Source organism: Ipomoea nil, unplaced genomic scaffold, assembly GCF_001879475.1.
Source record: "Ipomoea nil cultivar Tokyo-kokei standard unplaced genomic scaffold, Asagao_1.1 scaffold2939, whole genome shotgun sequence".
In the NCBI taxonomy this organism is placed as follows: domain Eukaryota; kingdom Viridiplantae; phylum Streptophyta; class Magnoliopsida; order Solanales; family Convolvulaceae; genus Ipomoea; species Ipomoea nil.
In genome coordinates, this window is record NW_017619367.1 from 935297 (window position 1) to 954795 (window position 19499).

Consider the following 19499-nt stretch of genomic DNA (forward strand, 5'->3'; position numbering starts at 1 on the left):
AATTAGCTAACGTAGAACATTTAGGGGAAGTTGAAAGCGGTCGTGACACTCAAAGCACACTACTTTAATAACTAGAACTCAGCAATAATTATGGCTTGCCAGTTGCCATGTTCGGTTGTGTTGATCAATCTTGATTTCTTAGAAAAAAAAATTCTGAATGTAATTTTTTTTTTTTTATCATATAGAGGGGGATACCCAAAACCATCTGGTGGCCTCAATTAACTCTGGTACTCCCATGACATGTCCTCTGCCTGACCAAAGCACCGATCAGATCACGCTCCATGAGATCCCGAATGGCCTGAGGAGGCTCTGCTAGGTTGCAAAGACCAATCTGATGTAGCAAGGCGGATGACGCCAACTTGTCTGCAACCGAGTTCTGCTCCCTAAACGCATGCTTGTAGACGATATCCTCCAAGCCCTGCGCTTCACGTCTACATCTGCGCAAAATGTTATTACAGTGCACGTTCTCCTCTCGACCCTTGCTGAGGCTGTCGATTATCTTCATGGAATCCCCTGCCACAACCAATCGCCTGACACCATTGTTGATCGCCAGTCGTATGCCCTGTAGAACCGCCCAAGCCTCCGCTTCCTCCACGCTGCACCTTCCTATGTTGTAAGCATAGCCACCGCGCCAAGCCCCATTCATGTCTCTTAGAACGCCACCACAACCTGCAACGCCGTTCCCTTTACGGCATCCGTCCACGTCGACCTTGTGCCATCCAGCTGGTGGTCTCTCCCAAGCTGCCTGGGCTCTAGGCATGCGCGTTGCATGGTTTCCAGGGGTCCTAGCCTTCGCGAAAGCTGCTTGCACCTCAGCTTCGTATTTGCACAGCCAAGAAGACTTGTTCTCCATCGTCACTGACTTCCCTTTGAAAATCTCGTCGTTCCGCCACTTCCACATCCACCATAGACGGACTCCGAAGCGCTCCGGCCACCCATCTTCGAACCCTCTCGTTTTGTCACCTCGCAAATTTGCGTCGAGCCAGTCTTGCCAGCCCATGCTCCGAAGGATATCCGCTGTTCTTCATGGGAGAGACGAATCCCAGATAGGTCTGGCAGCGTCGCACCTTCGGAAGAGATGATCAAGGTCTTCGGCCTGGCCTGCACAACGAAAGCAGCAAATATCAGTAGCTATTTTCCTTCTTACCCGCTCGGCATTAGTAAGAATCCGCCCATGTTTTACGAGCCAAAGAAAAAAACAAATTCGGCCTGGCAACCGCATCTTCCAGATATGGCTCCAGTCCGAGGTTGGTTGGAGATCGACGCCATCGACGATGAGATCATAAGCGGATTTCACCGAGAAACGTCCGTGCTCATTGGGCCCCCACGCTTCGCCATCTGCCACTGCCTCCTCAGCCATAATGAAGCTCGCTAGCTTTTCTTTGGATTCCTGCGGTAAAATGCCATCGAGCTTCTCCCGCTTCCACCCCCGGGACCGATCCCAGTACTCCACCACGGGTGCATAGAGGTCCGGTAGACTCAACGGGGCTAACATCTGAGCATACAACGGATGTGGCGTGATCCACTTATCCATCCAGAACTGCGTCGACTCGCCATTGCGGACCACCTTGGTTACACCTTTCTCTAGGAAGCTCCATGCCACCGTGATTCCACGTCATGTATTCGACATCTTCCGCCTCCCTATGGATGCTTGCTGGTGGACACCTTCTTTCATGTACTTTGTGGTGAGAACTCTCGCCCAGAGACTGTTCGGCTCTACCCTGAGCTTCCACCCAAGCTTGGTCATGTAGGCTAGATTGGTTTCATGGAGGCGCCTTATACCAAGCCCCCCTACGTCCTTCGCTGAAGTCACCATTTTCCAATTTAGAAGACTCATGTTATTCTTGCCTTCACTCGAAGTACCCCAGATGAACCGCCTCGTTCTTTTTTCTAATTCCATACAGAGACTTTTGGGAAGGTATGCAGTTTTCAAGGTATAAGACGGGATTGCGTTCAGAACCGACTTAGCCAACACTAACCGCCCTGCCACTGGCAGAGATTTAGCTTTCCATCCTTCAAGCCTGGCCGAGACCCTATCGAGAATTCCAGAAAAAGTGGTGCACGTAACTCGGGTGTGGAGTGATGGTACTCCGAGATATTTCCCTAAGTCGCTTGTTTGAGTTATTCCAAGCCGGAGTGCAATGTCAGCTGCCAAACTCGACCCCGTATTTCGCGAGAAGTGGACCTGTGACTTGTCCAAACTGATTTTCTGCCCGGAAGCCTTGCAGAAACGTTCCAGGCAGTTTTTGATGATGTCCACTTGCTCCAAGGATGCCTCCGAGAATAAAACCATATCATCTGCAAAACAAAGGTGAGAAATTATTGGACCATGTTTAACCAAGCTAAAGCCTTTCCACTTCTTATTACCGACTTCCTCGATGATAATGTAGCTGAGACGCTCCATGCAGAGGACGAAAATGGCCGGTGACATCGCGTCGCCCTGCCGGATACCCCTACCTGGCATGATGGGCCCTAACCTGTCACCATTTCATGAAATGGATAGCCTGGGGGTACGGATACAGTTCATAATGACACGGGTCCAGACTGCATTGAAACCCGCAAACTCCAGGGATTCCTGGATGAAGTCCCAAGAGAGTCGATCATACGCTTTCTCAAGGTCTAGTTTGATGGTCATAAACCCAGTTGCCCCCCGCTTCTCCCGCATCGTATGCATAACCTCCTGATAGATTAAGACATTATCCGTGATCTGTCTACCTGGAACAAAAGAGCTTTGGAAGGGCCCTACAATTTTCGGGAGAATGGCCTTCAGCCTGTTGGTGATCGTCTTGGTAATAATTTTATACCCCATGTTACAAAGGCTAATCGGCCTAAACTGTTTTATAGTCTCCGGGGTTTTAACTTTCGGGATCAGGACCACTAGAGTGTCGTTAAGGCCTTCGGGGATAACGCCCGTATCTATAGCTTTCGTCACCATGCTAAAAATATTGTCACCTAAATCTGCCCAGGTATGTTGGTAGAAGGCTGCAGGAAACCCATCTGGGCCCGGAGCTTTATAAGGTTTCATGTCCGTAACTGCTTTATGGACTTCCTCTTTCTCAATCGGTCTGTTGAACATATGTCAATCTATCCAGGTAAGCTGAGGGAAGGATGGGATAAGGGCACCCGTAGAATCAATGTCGTGGTCATGCGCAAAGAGTACCGAGTAGTAGCTTTCTATATGGCGTCTGAGCAAAATATCATCTGTAATCCAGATCCCACGGTCATCCATGAGCCTCGTGCCCTTGTTTCTAGCTTTTCGGACAGTGGCGGCGGTGTGGTAGAAAGCGGTGTTCCTATCCCCAGAAGTAATCCATTATTCCCTAGACTGTTGGAACCACATCAGCTCTTCCTGGTACAGAACATCTTCTAGTTGTATGGTTAGCTTCCTTTGCAAACTTGCTAAGCCCCGGTGGTATGTGATTTCAAGCCTTCTCTGGATACCCCCCAACCGTGCCAGCAGCTCTCTTTTCCGTTTGAAAATGTTCCCAAAGACCGTCTTGTTCCAACCAGTTAATTTGCTAGCAAGATCTTGCAGGTTATTCTGGAGATCTTTCTCATGACTCCATGTCTGAGTCACCACATTCTGCCAATCTGGGTGTGTAGTCCAGGCTGCCTGAAACAAAAAACAAGCAGGTGAAAGAGGTTGAGCTCTCTTTTCCAAGTTAATTAAAATCGGGGCATGATCCGAAGCGAAACGGGGAAGATGGGTAACACAGACGTCCGGGTATTTTAGACGCCAGCTGATGTTACACATAGCCCGATCCAACCGTGCGCCCTTAATATGGTCTGACGCCCCATCTTTGACCCAAGTGAGTTTGGGCCCAGCAAAACCCAGATCAATTAGCCCCTCATCCTGGATCCAATTCACAAAGTCGGAGCTCCTCTGGGACGAGTATGAAAGGTAGTTCAGCGTCTCGTCCCGGTGAGTAACCGTGTTGAAATCCCCTGCCACTAACCATGGCCCAGATATATTCCTGTTGGTCTGATTGAGATATTTCCAAAGCCGGCGTCTGAGATGGTGGACAGGACTGCCGTAAACCGGGGCAAAGAACCACGGCGGCTTTCCCGCTTCTGTAATCTGCAAAAGGAGGAACTGGGGATGGGTGAAAAAAACTGAAACGTGAATCGAGTCCTTCCAAAATACCCAGATTCCTCCACTATAGCCAAAAGCCTCCACTCGGATCCAGTTCGGGAATCCCAGCTTAGAACAAATGGCATTGGCATGATTGCCAGAGACTTTGGGCTCAAAAAGCCCCATGATACAAGGTTTATAGACCTTGATCATGTCTTTAAGGGCACGGTGGACATTCTTGCCGCCCGCCCCTTGGCAATTCCAAAGGAGACAATCCATAAAACCGGGTAAAAGGGAGAAACAAAAGAAACGAACACCTTAAACAAAAACCAAAACGACAAAGCGATCACAAGACAAAAGGAACGAAAAACCTCACTGGGCACTTGGTGCCCGCACTGCTTCCCCGTGGCTCGGTAGTCCTTCCAGGTCCATTACCACATCTCCTTCTTCGTCGAGTTGTCCTGGCGAATCACTATGATGCTCCTTTGTTGATTGCCAGACCGGGGATGGCAGGTCAGCCACCGAATTCGAGATATACACCCGCGAGGACCGTATGACCAAACCTCCCTGTTCTCCTCGGACTACCACATGCTCATCTTCTTCTGCTGCTCTTCTGGGCCCCACTGCACCACTGCGGTGGCTTCCTCCTGTTTGAGCGATATCCCGAGATTGGAGGCCGCATGCCGGTGCTGGCTCATTCACGATCTGTTTCTCCGAGGCGATCACGTTAGGACGTCGCGCTTTGTTACCCGTAGTAGGCGTCGTCTGTGGCCTCCGGTCAATACCCGCCTCCTCCTCATCTATCTCTGCGTCACCATCTATCTCTGCGTCATCCGTCCCTGCTCCAAGATCTTTGTCGCCTTCCGCCGGAATCCCTACATCATCCTCCTGAAAAGACAAAGGCGCAAAGCGAGATACCTGTGCACCGCCATTGCGGCTTAGATTTCCTGTCTGACCTCGGTATGCTTGATCTCCCTGGGCCCTCTCTGGTGGTTTCTGTCGTCGGCGCGTTCCTCGCCCCGGCGCGATCATCCATTCTCCGAAAGGCTGATCACCAACCTGAGGACGTTGGTCGCCCGGTGCGGTTCTGGCCACCTGAACGGTTTGGGCGGGCTCCCTTGCCTTCGGATCCCCGTCATCCGCCACGGTCTCCTTTGTGCGCGATGGGCATGTTTCCAGCGAGTGTCCATAGACTCCGCAGGCGAAGCAGATCATGTGGACTCCTTCATAAGCCACATGGCGAACTCTGCCTTTGTAGGTAAACTTGGAGATCAGCCTCTTCGTAATGTCAACCTCGATGCAGATCCTAGCGAATTTCCCACGAGACACCAGGCTGGTTGCCTGATCAACACGAATGGTCTTCCCCACTTTGTTTTCTAATTTGCGTAAGAAGATTATGTTATAATATTCGGCCGGGAGACATGGTATTCGGACCCACACAAGCATCTTCTCGGTGGTGGCAGCGTATGGATCAAAATCCGGTTCCCATGGCTTAACAATCAGGTAATGATCCATTACCATCCATGGCCCCTCAAACATAGCGAACTCCAGATCTTCGACTGATCCAAACCGCACCAAGAAATAATCATTGTCTATCGCAATCAGATCCAAGCTCCCTTTGGCTTCCACATGGTTATCAGACGCCGCAGCAGGTACGCGTACCCGATCTTCCTCCCCATAACCTTGACTCTGAGAGCTTTCTGCCATGGTGCTCGTATGGCCTCTACCTCTGCCTTCGTCAAACGGATTGTCGGGCAGAGGGGGTCATCATCTTCCCCATCCGCCTCATCATCAGAGGTATCGTCCAGATCAATCTCCTCTATAGGCGGAGGCAGCGCTGCATGGCCTGACACACTTTCCGCATACGTTCGTCTCTGCATGGGGGCGGGTTGCGTCATTGGAGTCTCCGGCACCACCTCAGGCGATCCCTCGGGCAGAGTCACCAGCGCGGTCTCCATCGATTCGACCTCCGACATCTCCCGGCTTGACCCGTCGTCCGATCCGACATTGTGTTTCTGTTTCTTCGTACTCCGTTGAAGGAGATCGTGATCTTCCTCCGAGCGTTCTGTCGAGAGCATCTCAGTGTTCAGTATAAAGCGGATGATCCTATATAAAATTCTGAATGTAATACTCAACAATGTTTCACTTTATTAACTTTTCATTCTATATAAATTTTTAAAAAATAAAATTTATTTAACAATTAAGTAAATGATAATTCTATTACAACAGTGCACCACCCTAATTGATATTTACATCATATCACTCTTTAATAGGTTTGCTAGCTTTATAGGTGGTGTAAATAGAACAATATGCTATTTACACCACCTTCATTAAAATTAGTCAAATATTATGTTTTTATGTTTTAATAAATTTAAATTAAATAATTATTTAAATTTTAAATTAAAAAAAAAAAAAAAAAAAAAAAAAAAAAAAAAAAAAAACTAACCCCTCGCTGGCGAGGGGTTGTTTCTTTTTAAATTTTTTTTAATGTTTTAATTTTTTAACTTTAATTATTTAAACCCCTTCAAAAAAAAATTAATTATTTAATTAAAATTTATTAAAATAATATTTCTAATTCCATTTTAACGTTTAATAAATTTTAATGATAAAATTAATTTTATTCTTTGTTATTCTAATATTTTTTTATAACTCAAATTTTTTGTATGCATTATTTTTTGTATACCGGCGAGGAGTTGCTTTTTTTTTTTTTTAATTCTTTAATTTTTAATTTAAGTATTTAATTTAAATTTATTAAATTAATATTTTTAATTCCAATACTTTTTTAAAAATTCTAATTTCAATGCCTAATTTTTGTGTAATTAAATTACATTTGACAAAAGTGCTGTAAATAGTCATATTACACCCTAATTGTTATTTACACCACTTATAAAATTATTGACTTTTTCATCATTTTAGAATTCCAATATTAATTACACTCTAAGGTGGTACAAATAGTAACACACTTAAGTAAATTCATAAAGTATAATGCGCCATGTCTTACTATAGCTAACATCTCCGCACAAAATGTATAATCCAAATGTTATAAACACACCCTTAGAAACATTCTTGAGAAATTTACATTATTTAGTGGAATGTCATGTTTACAAACCAAATAAAGGCACAGTTGCAAAAACTGGCCTAGGTGGCCGCTATGTAGGCGCCCCTAGGCCAAGCAAATTACCTCTAGGCGGCCGGTCATCTAGGCGCCCGACTCGGTCGAGTTGGCCAAGTTAATTTTTTTTTAATTATATATATATATAATAGAGATCTAATGCGAAGGAGGTGTCCAGATGAAACATGTAGGTGAATGGTAGTCATTAATCTTGCTAAAATCAATCGTTTAGATTGAAAACTGATTAAAAAAATATCGTGGCAGTTTGGTCATTTTGCGTACGGTTGAAACTTAAAGTGCGTCATTTTAACCGTTAAGGTGCGCCATTTTTACATTTAAGGTGCGTCAAGTATACACTTAAGGTGCGCCATTTAACACTTAAGTTGCGTGATTTTTCCACTTAAGGTGCATCCTTGTAATAGTTAAGGTGCACCATTTTTAACACTGGTGGACCCTGTTTGGTAAAATAGTTAGTCTATCAGCCAATTTTGGCTTATTTGACCACTATTAACTTTTTGATTTGGTTAAAAAAATCAATGTAAGTGTTTGGTTAATCAGTTTTTGTAACTTCAAAATGCTAAAATTCAAAAAGCGGCTCAAAGCAACTTTTCCAATTAGCTTTTTGAGAAAAGAAATTATACCAAACAGCTATCAGCTAACGACTAATTTACCAAACATCTATCCATAATCAGCTAATGTTATCAACTAGTTATATCCTCTAACCCAATCAGATAACAGCTATCAGCTAACAATCATTTACCAAATAGGGTCATGGTGCACCACTTTAACACTTACGGTGTGTCATTTTAACGTGCGTCATTCTAACACTTAAGATACGTCTTTGTACCATATCTCATCTATATATATATATATATATATATATATATATATATATATATATATATATATATATATATATATATATATATATCCTTAACATATTTTTATATATTTTAATAAATTTAAAAATTAAATTAAATAAATAAGATAACGGTATCATATATAATTACATGATTTTAAAATATTAACTAAAATCTTAAACTTGAGAAACAAAATTATTTTATATGCTAACATAACGTAATAAAAAATATATAATATAATTACAAAAATAATAATAATAATAATAATAATAATAATAATAATAATAATAATAATAATAATAATAATAACATAAAATATATATCTTTAAATAATTAGAATTAAAATGACAAAATTTATAAATATCCAAGGTTATCTTACATTACCTAACAAAATGAAGGGAATCACATTCCCTTCAAAATCCTATGTGGAGGGAATGTTGCATACCCTGTGAATGTTATATTCCTTAGAGAATATGAACCAAACATAGAAATGTAAGCTCAGAATGTCACATTCTTTTGGTTATGTAATATAACTTGAACCAAACACCCCCTTAAGGCTAGGAGCTAGGCGCTAGGGCCTACCGCAAATATGAATAAAGGTATATATACAACATCTTAATATATACTCACATTAGTCTAACTATATGATATAGCTTAAATCAAAGCGAAAGCTACAATATAGAAATGGACAATTGGAAATGAAGGAATACCATACTTGTAATATCAGTAAACAATCAATAAATAATTCACCACTGTAAATTCCATTTCCATCTTGAAACCAGAAGTAAAGAATAACATACCTGCACCCCCTATCCCCCCCCCCCCCGGCCACCCCCAACCCTCTCCCCCCAACTTCCCAAAATTTCAAGCTCAAAAGCAAAAGCTTTCTGCTTTGAGCATTTGCATTGGAGACTGCAAACACACCTCTTGGCCCCCCCCTTTAATATTTCTCTCCCCACACAGCCCTTTTTTCTTTTTCTCTCTTTTCATTTCAAAAATATTTTTTTAAAAAATTGTGTACTTTGCATCAGTTGCATGTCTTGATCATCACAACCCAGTATTTATTTCCCCAAACCCACATGGGCTGGAGTGTGAAACTCTTAATAAACACACACACTGTCCAAGATTTTAGATGCTCAGGGAATTAAGAAATTGAAAGAGAATGGATTCTTCAGTTCTTCACCCTCCATTTTCTTGATCAGCGTTTGTAGAAGCTTCGGGAACTGCAGAAGAATTAATGATAATTTGTGCTGTTTACTAGAACACCGCCAAGAGGAGTTAAAGAAACACAACAAGCTAAGCTGGGCTAGGCTAGGCTACAAAGTTGTTCACATATGGCTTCAATCCTTTCTGGTTTTGTCTGGTTTCTGCTCTTTATCTTCTCTGTTTCTCCGGTGTGGTCAACGGCGGTACACAGTCTCAGACCACCCAATAATCAGACTTTCCGGTCTGGCAATGAGGCGAGGAAGATGAGAATGGTTAGAGCTCATCTCAACATCATCAATAAGCCTGCTGTCAAGACAATACAGGCAGGCATTTCCCATCTCTTATCTCCCTTGTATTATTTTCTTCATTTGCATTTTCGAGAGTCAGGTGCTGCTCAACTTGATGTACCAGCCTCCTTCCACCAATCTCACTTACAGCCCAACAATTACCTTCTCAGTACTCGTTTTGCTGAAATTTGAACCTGTAATTTTGCTCTAATATCATTTGTTACTTGTTAGGATCATACAGCTTATTACTATGCCAAAACTTAGTGCTTACTAGTACGTCAAAAGCTATAACTAGTAGCGAAGAGGCAACTTAATTTTCTTATACAGTTACAAAGTTTAGAAAGTTAAGATGTTGGACTTAGTCCTGTATCAGTCTTCGCCCACCAATGTTTTATGGTGCTGGATTTGGCCCTTACTAACCTCTGTCCAACAATTTGGTTGAAATCTAACTTCTTTTTATATGCAGAGTCCTGATGGTGATACAATAGATTGCGTTTTAACTCACAAACAGCTAGCATTCGATCATCCACTATTAAAGGGTCAGAAACCATTGGTAATTAAATACAAATAAGCTTTATAAACTTCTTTTCTTGGTATGGGATTACCAGAAATAATATATAGTTCTTGTGATCGAAATTCATAGGATCCGCCAGAACTTCCAAAAGGGCAGAAATACTCATCGGACCAAGAATTCGAAGATTTTCAGGTTTGGAAGCTGTCTGGAGAATCATGCCCAGAAGGAACAATCCCTATAAGAAGAACAAGTGAAGAAGATATGTTGAGGGCTAGTTCTATCCGAAGATTCGGCAGAAAGAGAGCAATTCGTCGGCCTATTCGAAGAGACACCTCCAGTTACCATGAGGTTAGTATTTAAACTAAGGGAAAATGACACTTTTTCCCCTGAGTTATATATTTATAGCACTTTTCCCCCCTCAATTATTTAGGTAAGCACATTAGCCCCTTCAATTATTCTAAAAGTGGTGTTTTTTCCCCCTAATATATTAAATTGACATTTATACCCTTAAAATAAATATTTTATTTATTTTACTTCTCCAACAAATTATTGCGTATACGTAGGGATGACCACGATTTGGTCGAACTGAATCGGACACTATAGCAATCGAATTAAAAGTTTCCGGTTATGATTCAGATCTAGAACCCAATATTTGTATTTCAATTTATTAAAATTATGAATAAAAAAAATTGGATCCTGAACCGTGAACCGGCGGTTCTGGACCCGATTCGCGATTTTGAACCGTTTTTATTTTAAAATTTTTATTTTTATTTTAAAAATAGTCTAAATTCAACAATAAATGTATGTTATTTTTTCAGTTCGGAACATGAACCGTCCGTTCTGGGATTTTAATAAACTCTAAATATCAAGTTTCGATTCTAAATTGTAATTAAAATATTTCGGTTTGGTTGCTATAGTGTTTATTTGGTTTGAACCAAATTATGGTCATAATTTGTTAGAGAAGAAAAATAAATAAAATATTTATTTTAAGGGTAAATATGTCCATTTAACATTTTAGGGGAAAAAACAGCCACTTAAATAATTGAGGTGGGTAAAGCGCTATAAGTATATAACTCAGGGGGAAAAAGTGACATTTTCCCTTAAACTAATTTTATTTGAAACTAATTTTATTTGAACTATCCGTTTCGTCTCAACTAAAAATTTAAGTAAATAATTAAATTGCACACATTTATATTTATATATTATATATTCAAAAAATTTCTCCAATTGTTGTACCATGGATCAGGAATTGTGGACTCTGATCCAAAATAATTTTTAGATTATGTACTAGCAGTTGATATATTTTGTACATGCAGGTAATTGTTTATGTACTAAATAAATTGAAGAACATAAACGATTAACTGTAAGTACAGAATATATCAACTGCAAACACATAATTTTTGGATCAAGGTCCGCAATGCAAAATGAACTCTAATCCATAGTATGAGATTTGCCACACTTATCGTGTGTGCTAAGCCAATTACTTTTGACATGTTTCAAACGACACGTGAACCATAGTCTATTTTTTTATTGAGTGACACATAGATAAGTACAAAATTAAAAAATGTGTTTCGTTTCAATTAAAATACTAAACTAATTATTAAATTGTACATTTATATATGTTTATATATTATATGTTCAACTATGATTTGATTTGATCCGATGAATATTTGTTTTGGGGTGCAGTGTAACATTTAGAAACTTCTGCAGGTGATTTTTTTAGTGGCATCTCAATAAGATTTCCGGTGAATTTCATGTTCACGGGCTTCTATTTTCCCTTATTTAGTACTGTTCATCATCATCTACGTTAACAAGTTTCTAAATTGATGTGATGATGTAACAAGCTTTTTTCATGAAAACAACCGCCTTTGAAATGTTTTTGAAGCCAAAATAGTTTCTTAGATCGAACTTAAAGTATTTTATTGAATTTTTTTTTTAAATACTGTTTACTGAACTATTGAGCTAAATAATCTGTGCTGATTTTTATTGTTTTTTTTGGGTTGGGTTTTGTGGGTGTGGGTGGGGGTGGGACAGCATGCAGTTGGGTATGTAAATGGAGATAAATATTATGGGGCAAAAGCAAGTATAAATGTGTGGGCACCTCGCGTGGCCAATCGACAAGAATTTAGCTTATCACAAATGTGGATCATCTCTGGTTCATTTGGTAGAGATCTCAACAGCATTGAAGCTGGTTGGCAGGCATGCATCTTCTTCCTTACTTTTTACTCTTTTTTATTTCGATTTACATCATTAGGACATCTTCGATGGGTGGAAGAAAGAAGGGAAATTATGAGGAGAAAGGGGAGATTATGATTTGAAGAGGAGAGAAACATGGTGCTCCGGAGAGAGATTTATCTCCGAAGCAACATTAAATACTGAAGGTGTGTGAACAACATTTAATGATGTTCACATCGGCTATCATTATTTTTTTTTTTTTTTAAATAAAGGAATTACATCAACCTCAAAAAGGTAAAGATGGGAGAAAGATGCGAGAGAAAATAGGAGGGGAGATTATAGATGATGTGGAAGAGATGGGCCTATAAAATAGGAAATATTAGAGGAGAAGGTTTGGTGATGTCTTTATTATTAGGGAAAATGACATTTTTTTTTCTCTGAACTATATGCATATAGTGTTTTCCTCCCCTTAATTATTTATGTATCCACATTTGTTTGCTCAATTACTTTTAAAAGTGAATATTTTTCTCCTTAAATGTTAAATAGGTTTTTGGATGGTTAAAATTAATTAAAGACAATATAGGTATTTCAAGTCATTTTATTTTTTTTTGGAATAAGGTTCAAATTGGCTCCTGAACGTAACCTGAAAATACAATTAGACCACTGAATGGAAAAAAAAAAAAAAGTGCAATTAGGCCACTGAACACTCTAAAAACGTGCAATTAGGCCACTGAACACTCCAAATGTATGCAATTTCACCGGATAACAGGTTACCATCAATTTTAGCAGGTTACCTGCTTACGTGGCAGCTGAGTTAGCATTTTTAATAAATTTTAAATAATTTTTAATAAATTTTTTAAAAAATTGAAAATGTGAGTAGTTGTTGAAACTTTTAGTGCATGAATTTTGTGCTTAAGGTGCGTGAGTTTTGTACTTAAGGTGCATGAGTCTTGTGCTTAAGGTGCGCGAGTCTTGTGTTTAAGGTGTGTGAGTTTGTGCTTAATGTGAGTAATTGTTGAAATTTAAGGTGCGTGAGTTTTGTACTTAAGGTGCGTGAGAGTTGTGCTTAAGATGTGCGAGTTTTGTGCTTAACATGTGTTTGTGTTCTGAATGTATTTTGTTTGTGTGCTTAATGTGCTTGTGTTGTGTACATAAAGTGCATCAGTTTAATGCTTAATGTGAGTCCAACCGCACGGAAAGCCTCCTCTCACACCTGAACCATTCCCTATATATATATATATATATATATATATATATATATATATATATATATATATATATATATCGTGTATTTAATTGATTGGATGTAACAATAGACAATTTATTTATAATGCAATTGACATTTATTTCATTTTCTGACAAGTAAGCATACAATTGGCCGCCGCATGAAGCATAATTACTCTAGTTAAATGATCACTATCATTATGAACAATTACAGAAATAATATCATTAATGAAACATTATTAACATGTACTGCCCATCCATATTTTGATGTTACTGTCTGGCTCAGTACTCAGAAATTCAATTGAAGAAGCATTATGTATAATGTCATTTAAAGCACCCATTACATCTTCAGCTACCTCTCAATATCAAATTTCTGGCTATTTATAAATTTCATTTCTTTCGCCTTTTTTTTTTTTTTTTTTTTTTTTTTTTTTTAATGAATATAAGCTAATTCTTTTTAATCTGAATACAGGTTAGTCCAGATATTTACGGGGACAGTCGTCCAAGATTCTTTACGTATTGGACCGTAAGTGATTTTACCTTAATCTTTTTCAGAAAAATCAACATTTCGATCTCTTAATTGTTTTTCAATTGTTAATATAGTTCATAATTTTCAATTTCAACTAATTTGATTCTTGAATTGTTTAAAATTTCACCAATTAAACTTTTTTAGGGATCAAATTGACGAAATTTTAAAAATGTAGAAATCACCATTTTGGTCCCAGAAAGAGTGCAATTGACAAAATTTTAAACAATTTGAGGATCAAATTGGTTGAAATTAAAAACTATGGACTACATTAATAATTAGGAAACAATTGAGGGATCAAAATGGTGATTAACTCTTTTTTTTTTTTTAATTTAAGTTTTTCATAATATTTAATTTAATGTTACGGACTTATGGTATAATATTTTTGTATTTAAAATCACATCAAAAGTATACTTTAATATAAAAAGCTTATATTTTAAAGTTATATGAAATTGTTAAAAAAAATAAAATGAACATTAAGGTATGTTTAGTTCATGGAAAATGTTTTTCAAAGGAAAATATTTTCCTTAAAGTGGAGGAAAATGTCGTTTTTTGGTGTTTGGTTCATGAAATTTATTTTTCATTGGAAAATGAATTCCTCAAATTTGAGGAAAACAAAATCCTTGGTTTCCATAGAAGATGGGAAGAAAAAGTGATATAGTTTGACTATTTTATCCTTGTTTTCTTTCTTAATTATATTACTCTTATTAATTTATAGGGACACATATGTCTTTATACTTATTATTCCTTACAATTCCAAATCTAATCAAACAATAGAATTAGTATTCCTAATAATTCTTTTTCCACCAACCAAACAATGAAATTAATCTTCATAGTCATTGTTTTTTTATAAAATTTTAATTTCACACCCCTTAAAATATTTTTCGCGAACCAAACGAGCAACATTAAAAGAAAGTTTTATTTAACCAATGAATAAGTTAGATATCATATAAAATGAGACTATTCCACTTGATCAGATGTATACATAACAACAATCTGCCACAATTAATAACCCCTCCCCAATCTAATATCAAAATAAATAGAAATTACATCGGAGTAGGGTTTACCGAGTGCACACTCTATTATAGTGGTTTCGAATTTCTCTCACTATTTATAAAAGAGGTCACTCACTCCTTGCCTTGAGGATTGTGAGAGGGGTAAATCGCAGGATGTGTCTTAGTGACGCAGGGTTTGAGTGCTTGTCCTAAGATTGAGATCCTGCAGCAACCCCCCCCCCCCCCCCCCCCCCCCAGTTGAGGATTCAAATTCGAGTATTTGTTAGGTCACTACACCACAAATAACCTTTCGACCACTGAGTTATGTCACGGACTCACGGGGCGATATTTCTAATAATATCTTCAAATGAATGTAGATTTAATTTTTAAAGAAAAAATGCTATTTCACATATATAAATTAAACTTATAATTTTCATTTTATTCGAAATATTGATTAAATTAATTGTTTTAACAAGAAAATGGGTACTAAATTTTATATTTATTATTGGTTTTGCAGAGTGATGCATACCAAACAACTGGGTGCTACAATTTGTTGTGTTCTGGCTTTGTTCAGACTAATAATAGGATAGCCATTGGAGCTGCCATATCCCCAACATCTTCCTATAATGGACGCCAATTTGATATCAGCATCCTAATTTGGAAGGTAAATATTGCACCTATTGCTTGATTGCTCTAAATAAAATAATTAATAGAAAAGTAAATAACGGAAAATTATTAATTTCAAATTTTGAATTTATGGAAATTCGATAACTATCATATCTAGTAAAGTTAATTCCAGATTTAATGCTTTCACTATCATTCATTTTCAATTTTAATAATTGACTTTTTAGAGTTGTCAAATTTAGTCTTGGAGTATTGAGGAATTATTTTTAATTGCAATCCACTGTAGACTTTTCACGGTATGAATTGTTAATATTGAGTGTGAAATCAAGGCTTCTATAATAAGGAAATTAAGGTTTTGTTTTCGCCTATGAGAAGCAATTGGCTCAACAGGTATAACTTTTCAATTTTACTCTCAATATCAAAGATTCATACAGGAAAAAGTTAATAGTGGATTACTATTGAAAATAAATCAATACATAATGATTAAATTTGGTAACTTTAAAAATCATTGACTAAAATTAAAAATGAGTGATTGTCAAAAACTAAATCCGGAATAAAATCTATCAACTATTTAATAGTTGAACAACATTTAATTTTTCATAAGTTATTTTTAATATTTTTTAAATAGTTTTAATTCTCCTTAACTAACCCCCCCCCCCCCCCCCCCCCCCCCCGCACACACACACACCCCATATAGAAGACAGGTAGAAAAAAAAAAAGTTACACAAATTTAAGGTGAATTATTGTGTAGACCATGGTCCACATAATTGTGTGGACTATGCATATAAGGTACATTTTTAGAGTTAATATCCATTTTGGTCACTTGACTATTAGGTAATGCGCAATTTAGTCTCAAACTATTAAAAGTATCCAATTTAGTCCTCTAAATTGTAGAATCATACCCAATTTGGTCCTCCGTTACAATTGTCATCCATCCACCTTTATAAAGAGGACCAAATTGGGTATGATTTTACAACTTAGAGGACTAAATTGGGTACTTTTAATAATTTGGGACTAAATTGCGCATTACCTAATAGTCAAGGGACCAAAATGGGTATTAACTTTACATTTTTAATACACTAAAAGTACATTATTTGTGTATTCAATGTACATTATTTGATATTATATAAAATAATGTACTTTTAGTATATTAAAAATATACTTTTTATTTATGGTCTACACAACTGTGTGAACCATAATCCACATAATAATGATTGCAAATTTAAACCAAGCAACCCGGCCCATTAGTATCAATCATTATACCATGAATCTTGGTCTACCTTACAAGATGAGCCATTGATATAAAGTTCATTATTAATATATACTGAAAGTTCATTTTTAGTATGCTGAATGTTCACTTTTAGGTATATTACCAAAAACAAACTTTCGTACATTAGAGATAAACTTTTATTCGTAGTCCACATTGCAATATGGACTATGGTCCATAGTATAATTTTCTCATTAGCATAGGGCAAATTATATCATGAATTTCAAGATCCATATTGTAAGATGAGTCTGACTGTCTGAAAAAGGTTAACTTAGCTTTTAGTATGTATATTACTAGTTTATTTTTAGTAAGTTTATTATATTTTGATGCACATTCATTTTTAGCGTAATACACATCAAAATCAACTTATAGTCCACTCAAAAACTGAATTTGTATTATATATTCAAGAAATATAATGAACCTGCATCAAAGATCTATATATCTTGCAAGATAAACGACCCAGGTTTTGGATATAACAATGGTTAATTGGTTAGTATAGAGAGTCTAGTCTAGGTCATAAATGCATATATATCTCTTCTTTATTTGTTCTTTTCTCCTTTTTTTCTTTTGAGTACTACTGTAGTATATGTTCATACATATTTTTATCAAAGTCTATTAAAATACGAAGAGTCAATGCTTTCACACACTAGGATTCGAACCTGTGACATCTCATTTAAGAGTGCTCGAACATAAGGTCCATCTTTGGCTTGTTTGTTCTTTTCAATTTATTTAATTTATTGATTTTGGTGTATTTTAAAGGATCCCAAACATGGACACTGGTGGCTACAATTTGGGTCAAGGGTATTGGTGGGATATTGGCCATCTTTCTTGTTTACACACCTGAGGGGGGCAGCAAGCATGATACAATATGGAGGGGAGGTTGTGAACAAGAGGCCCTCAGGCTTTCACACCTCAACACAGATGGGGAGTGGGCATTTTGCAGGAGAGGCTTTTGGGAAGGCTTCTTATTTTAGGAATCTGCAAGTGGTTGATTGGGACAATTCCTTAATCCCATTGTCTAACCTTAAACTCACTGCTGACCATTCCAACTGCTACGACATACGAGGAGGGATCAATCGAGCTTGGGGGAATTATTTCTTTTATGGAGGACCAGGAAGAAATTCAAGATGTCCCTAATAATTAAAGGTTTTTTTTTTTTTTAGCAACTACCGATTTTGATCCCATGAGTATTAACAAAATGATAGGTTTGGTACACATGTTTAATTACTATTAATATTCATTCACGATTATTGTTTTCGTGTCAAAATTAGTCATGCATGTCACTCCTCTGGCTGAAATATGCCGAAATGCATGGGTAATTTGTAAGGGTATTTTTGTTCGTTCATTTATTAATGGTATTGGCATATTATACCTGAATGAACAAAAATATCCTTACAAATTACACATTTCGACATGTTTTAACCGGACGAGTGATCGTCGTGATTAATTTTGACACGGGAACAATAATCGTGAATGAAAATTGATAGTAATTAAACATGTGGACTAAAATTATCATTTTATTAATGCTCGTACAACCGAAACTGGTATTTGCTCCTTTTTCTTTCTTTTTTTTTTTTTTTTTTTTTTTTTTTTTTTTTTTGGGTTCCAAGTTTTGGGTGTGAATGAGCTTAGGATATTCTTTGTATGGTCGGATTTTCACTCTGGCAAGTGATCCATTAATCACGAGCATACCAAAATGTGGTTAAATGTGTAAAATTCGTTATTATTATATGAAGAAAACAGTGAATATAATATGATCTTGTAGCTAGTGCTGATTTAATTTGTTAAACTTTTGTTTGGTTTAAAAACATCCAAGGACCAGATTAGCATTGAATTCATTAAGACACCTTAGACAATTTTGACTTATTTGACCACTATTAACTATTTGATTTGGTCAAATAATCAATATATGTGTTTGGCTAATCAACTTTTTGTAATAGTTTATTGCTCCACAAAATGAATTCAACACATCTGCTCTGATTATTAATTCTTTAAAAATAAATTGAAATTAATTCCTACAGATCAGACGAATGTTAAATATTTAAAAATAAGTTGGAATTAATTTGAAATTAAGTTGCCTCCGAGAAGTACCCACAAAAAAGTTAACTACTAAGTTTGGAAAAATTATACGAAATAATAATGGCATAACATAACTCCTGCGCATGAGAAAGAAGTTCTATACTATACAATTCAAACTTCTTCTGAAAAGGTCTTATCAATTTTTCATTCACATATAATCCGTTTTGAACACACAGTATATCGATCTTTTCGTCTCATTACGGAGAATTCGAATCCACGTTGACCAGATCCAAACTGAAAGTAGACCTCACAAATATTTCATATTTAAACCACAAAATAACCTAATGCCATTTTATGCTAAAAATTTTAACAATTATCACCCTTAGGAAGAAGTGAGTCGATTTTAAAAGGATTTGAGTGTCTCTTAAATTGTGAATTATTGTGATTGAAAAATTGAAAATAATAATTTTGAATAACAATTTGCTTAACAGACTACTTAAATAACTGCAATTGTGCATGGTAGCTAATGTGGTAGCCTCTTAACAGGATCGAGCCACCAAAAGCGCCTCCCCTCTCGGCCTCTTATATGATGACTTACAATCATATTTATATGTCAGC

General features: G+C 37.2%; 2 protein-coding genes across 2 annotated transcripts; one reads left to right on the top strand and one right to left on the bottom strand.

Annotated features, from left to right (window-relative positions):
* Positions 1–3313: 3313 nt before the first annotated feature.
* On the bottom strand, positions 3314–4258 carry LOC109162348. The gene has a single exon (XM_019311070.1). The coding sequence runs from the start codon at positions 4256–4258 to the stop codon at positions 3314–3316; it is 945 nt and encodes a 314-aa protein (XP_019166615.1).
* Positions 4259–8921: 4663 nt separating this feature from the next.
* Positions 8922–18609, top strand: LOC109162330. The gene is made up of 7 exons (XM_019311051.1): positions 8922–9573; positions 10004–10090; positions 10181–10399; positions 12086–12250; positions 13923–13976; positions 15489–15635; positions 17622–18609. The coding sequence occupies exons 1-7, from the start codon at positions 9379–9381 to the stop codon at positions 17997–17999; spliced, it is 1245 nt and encodes a 414-aa protein (XP_019166596.1). The 5' UTR covers positions 8922–9378; the 3' UTR covers positions 18000–18609.
* Positions 18610–19499: the final 890 nt, after the last annotated feature.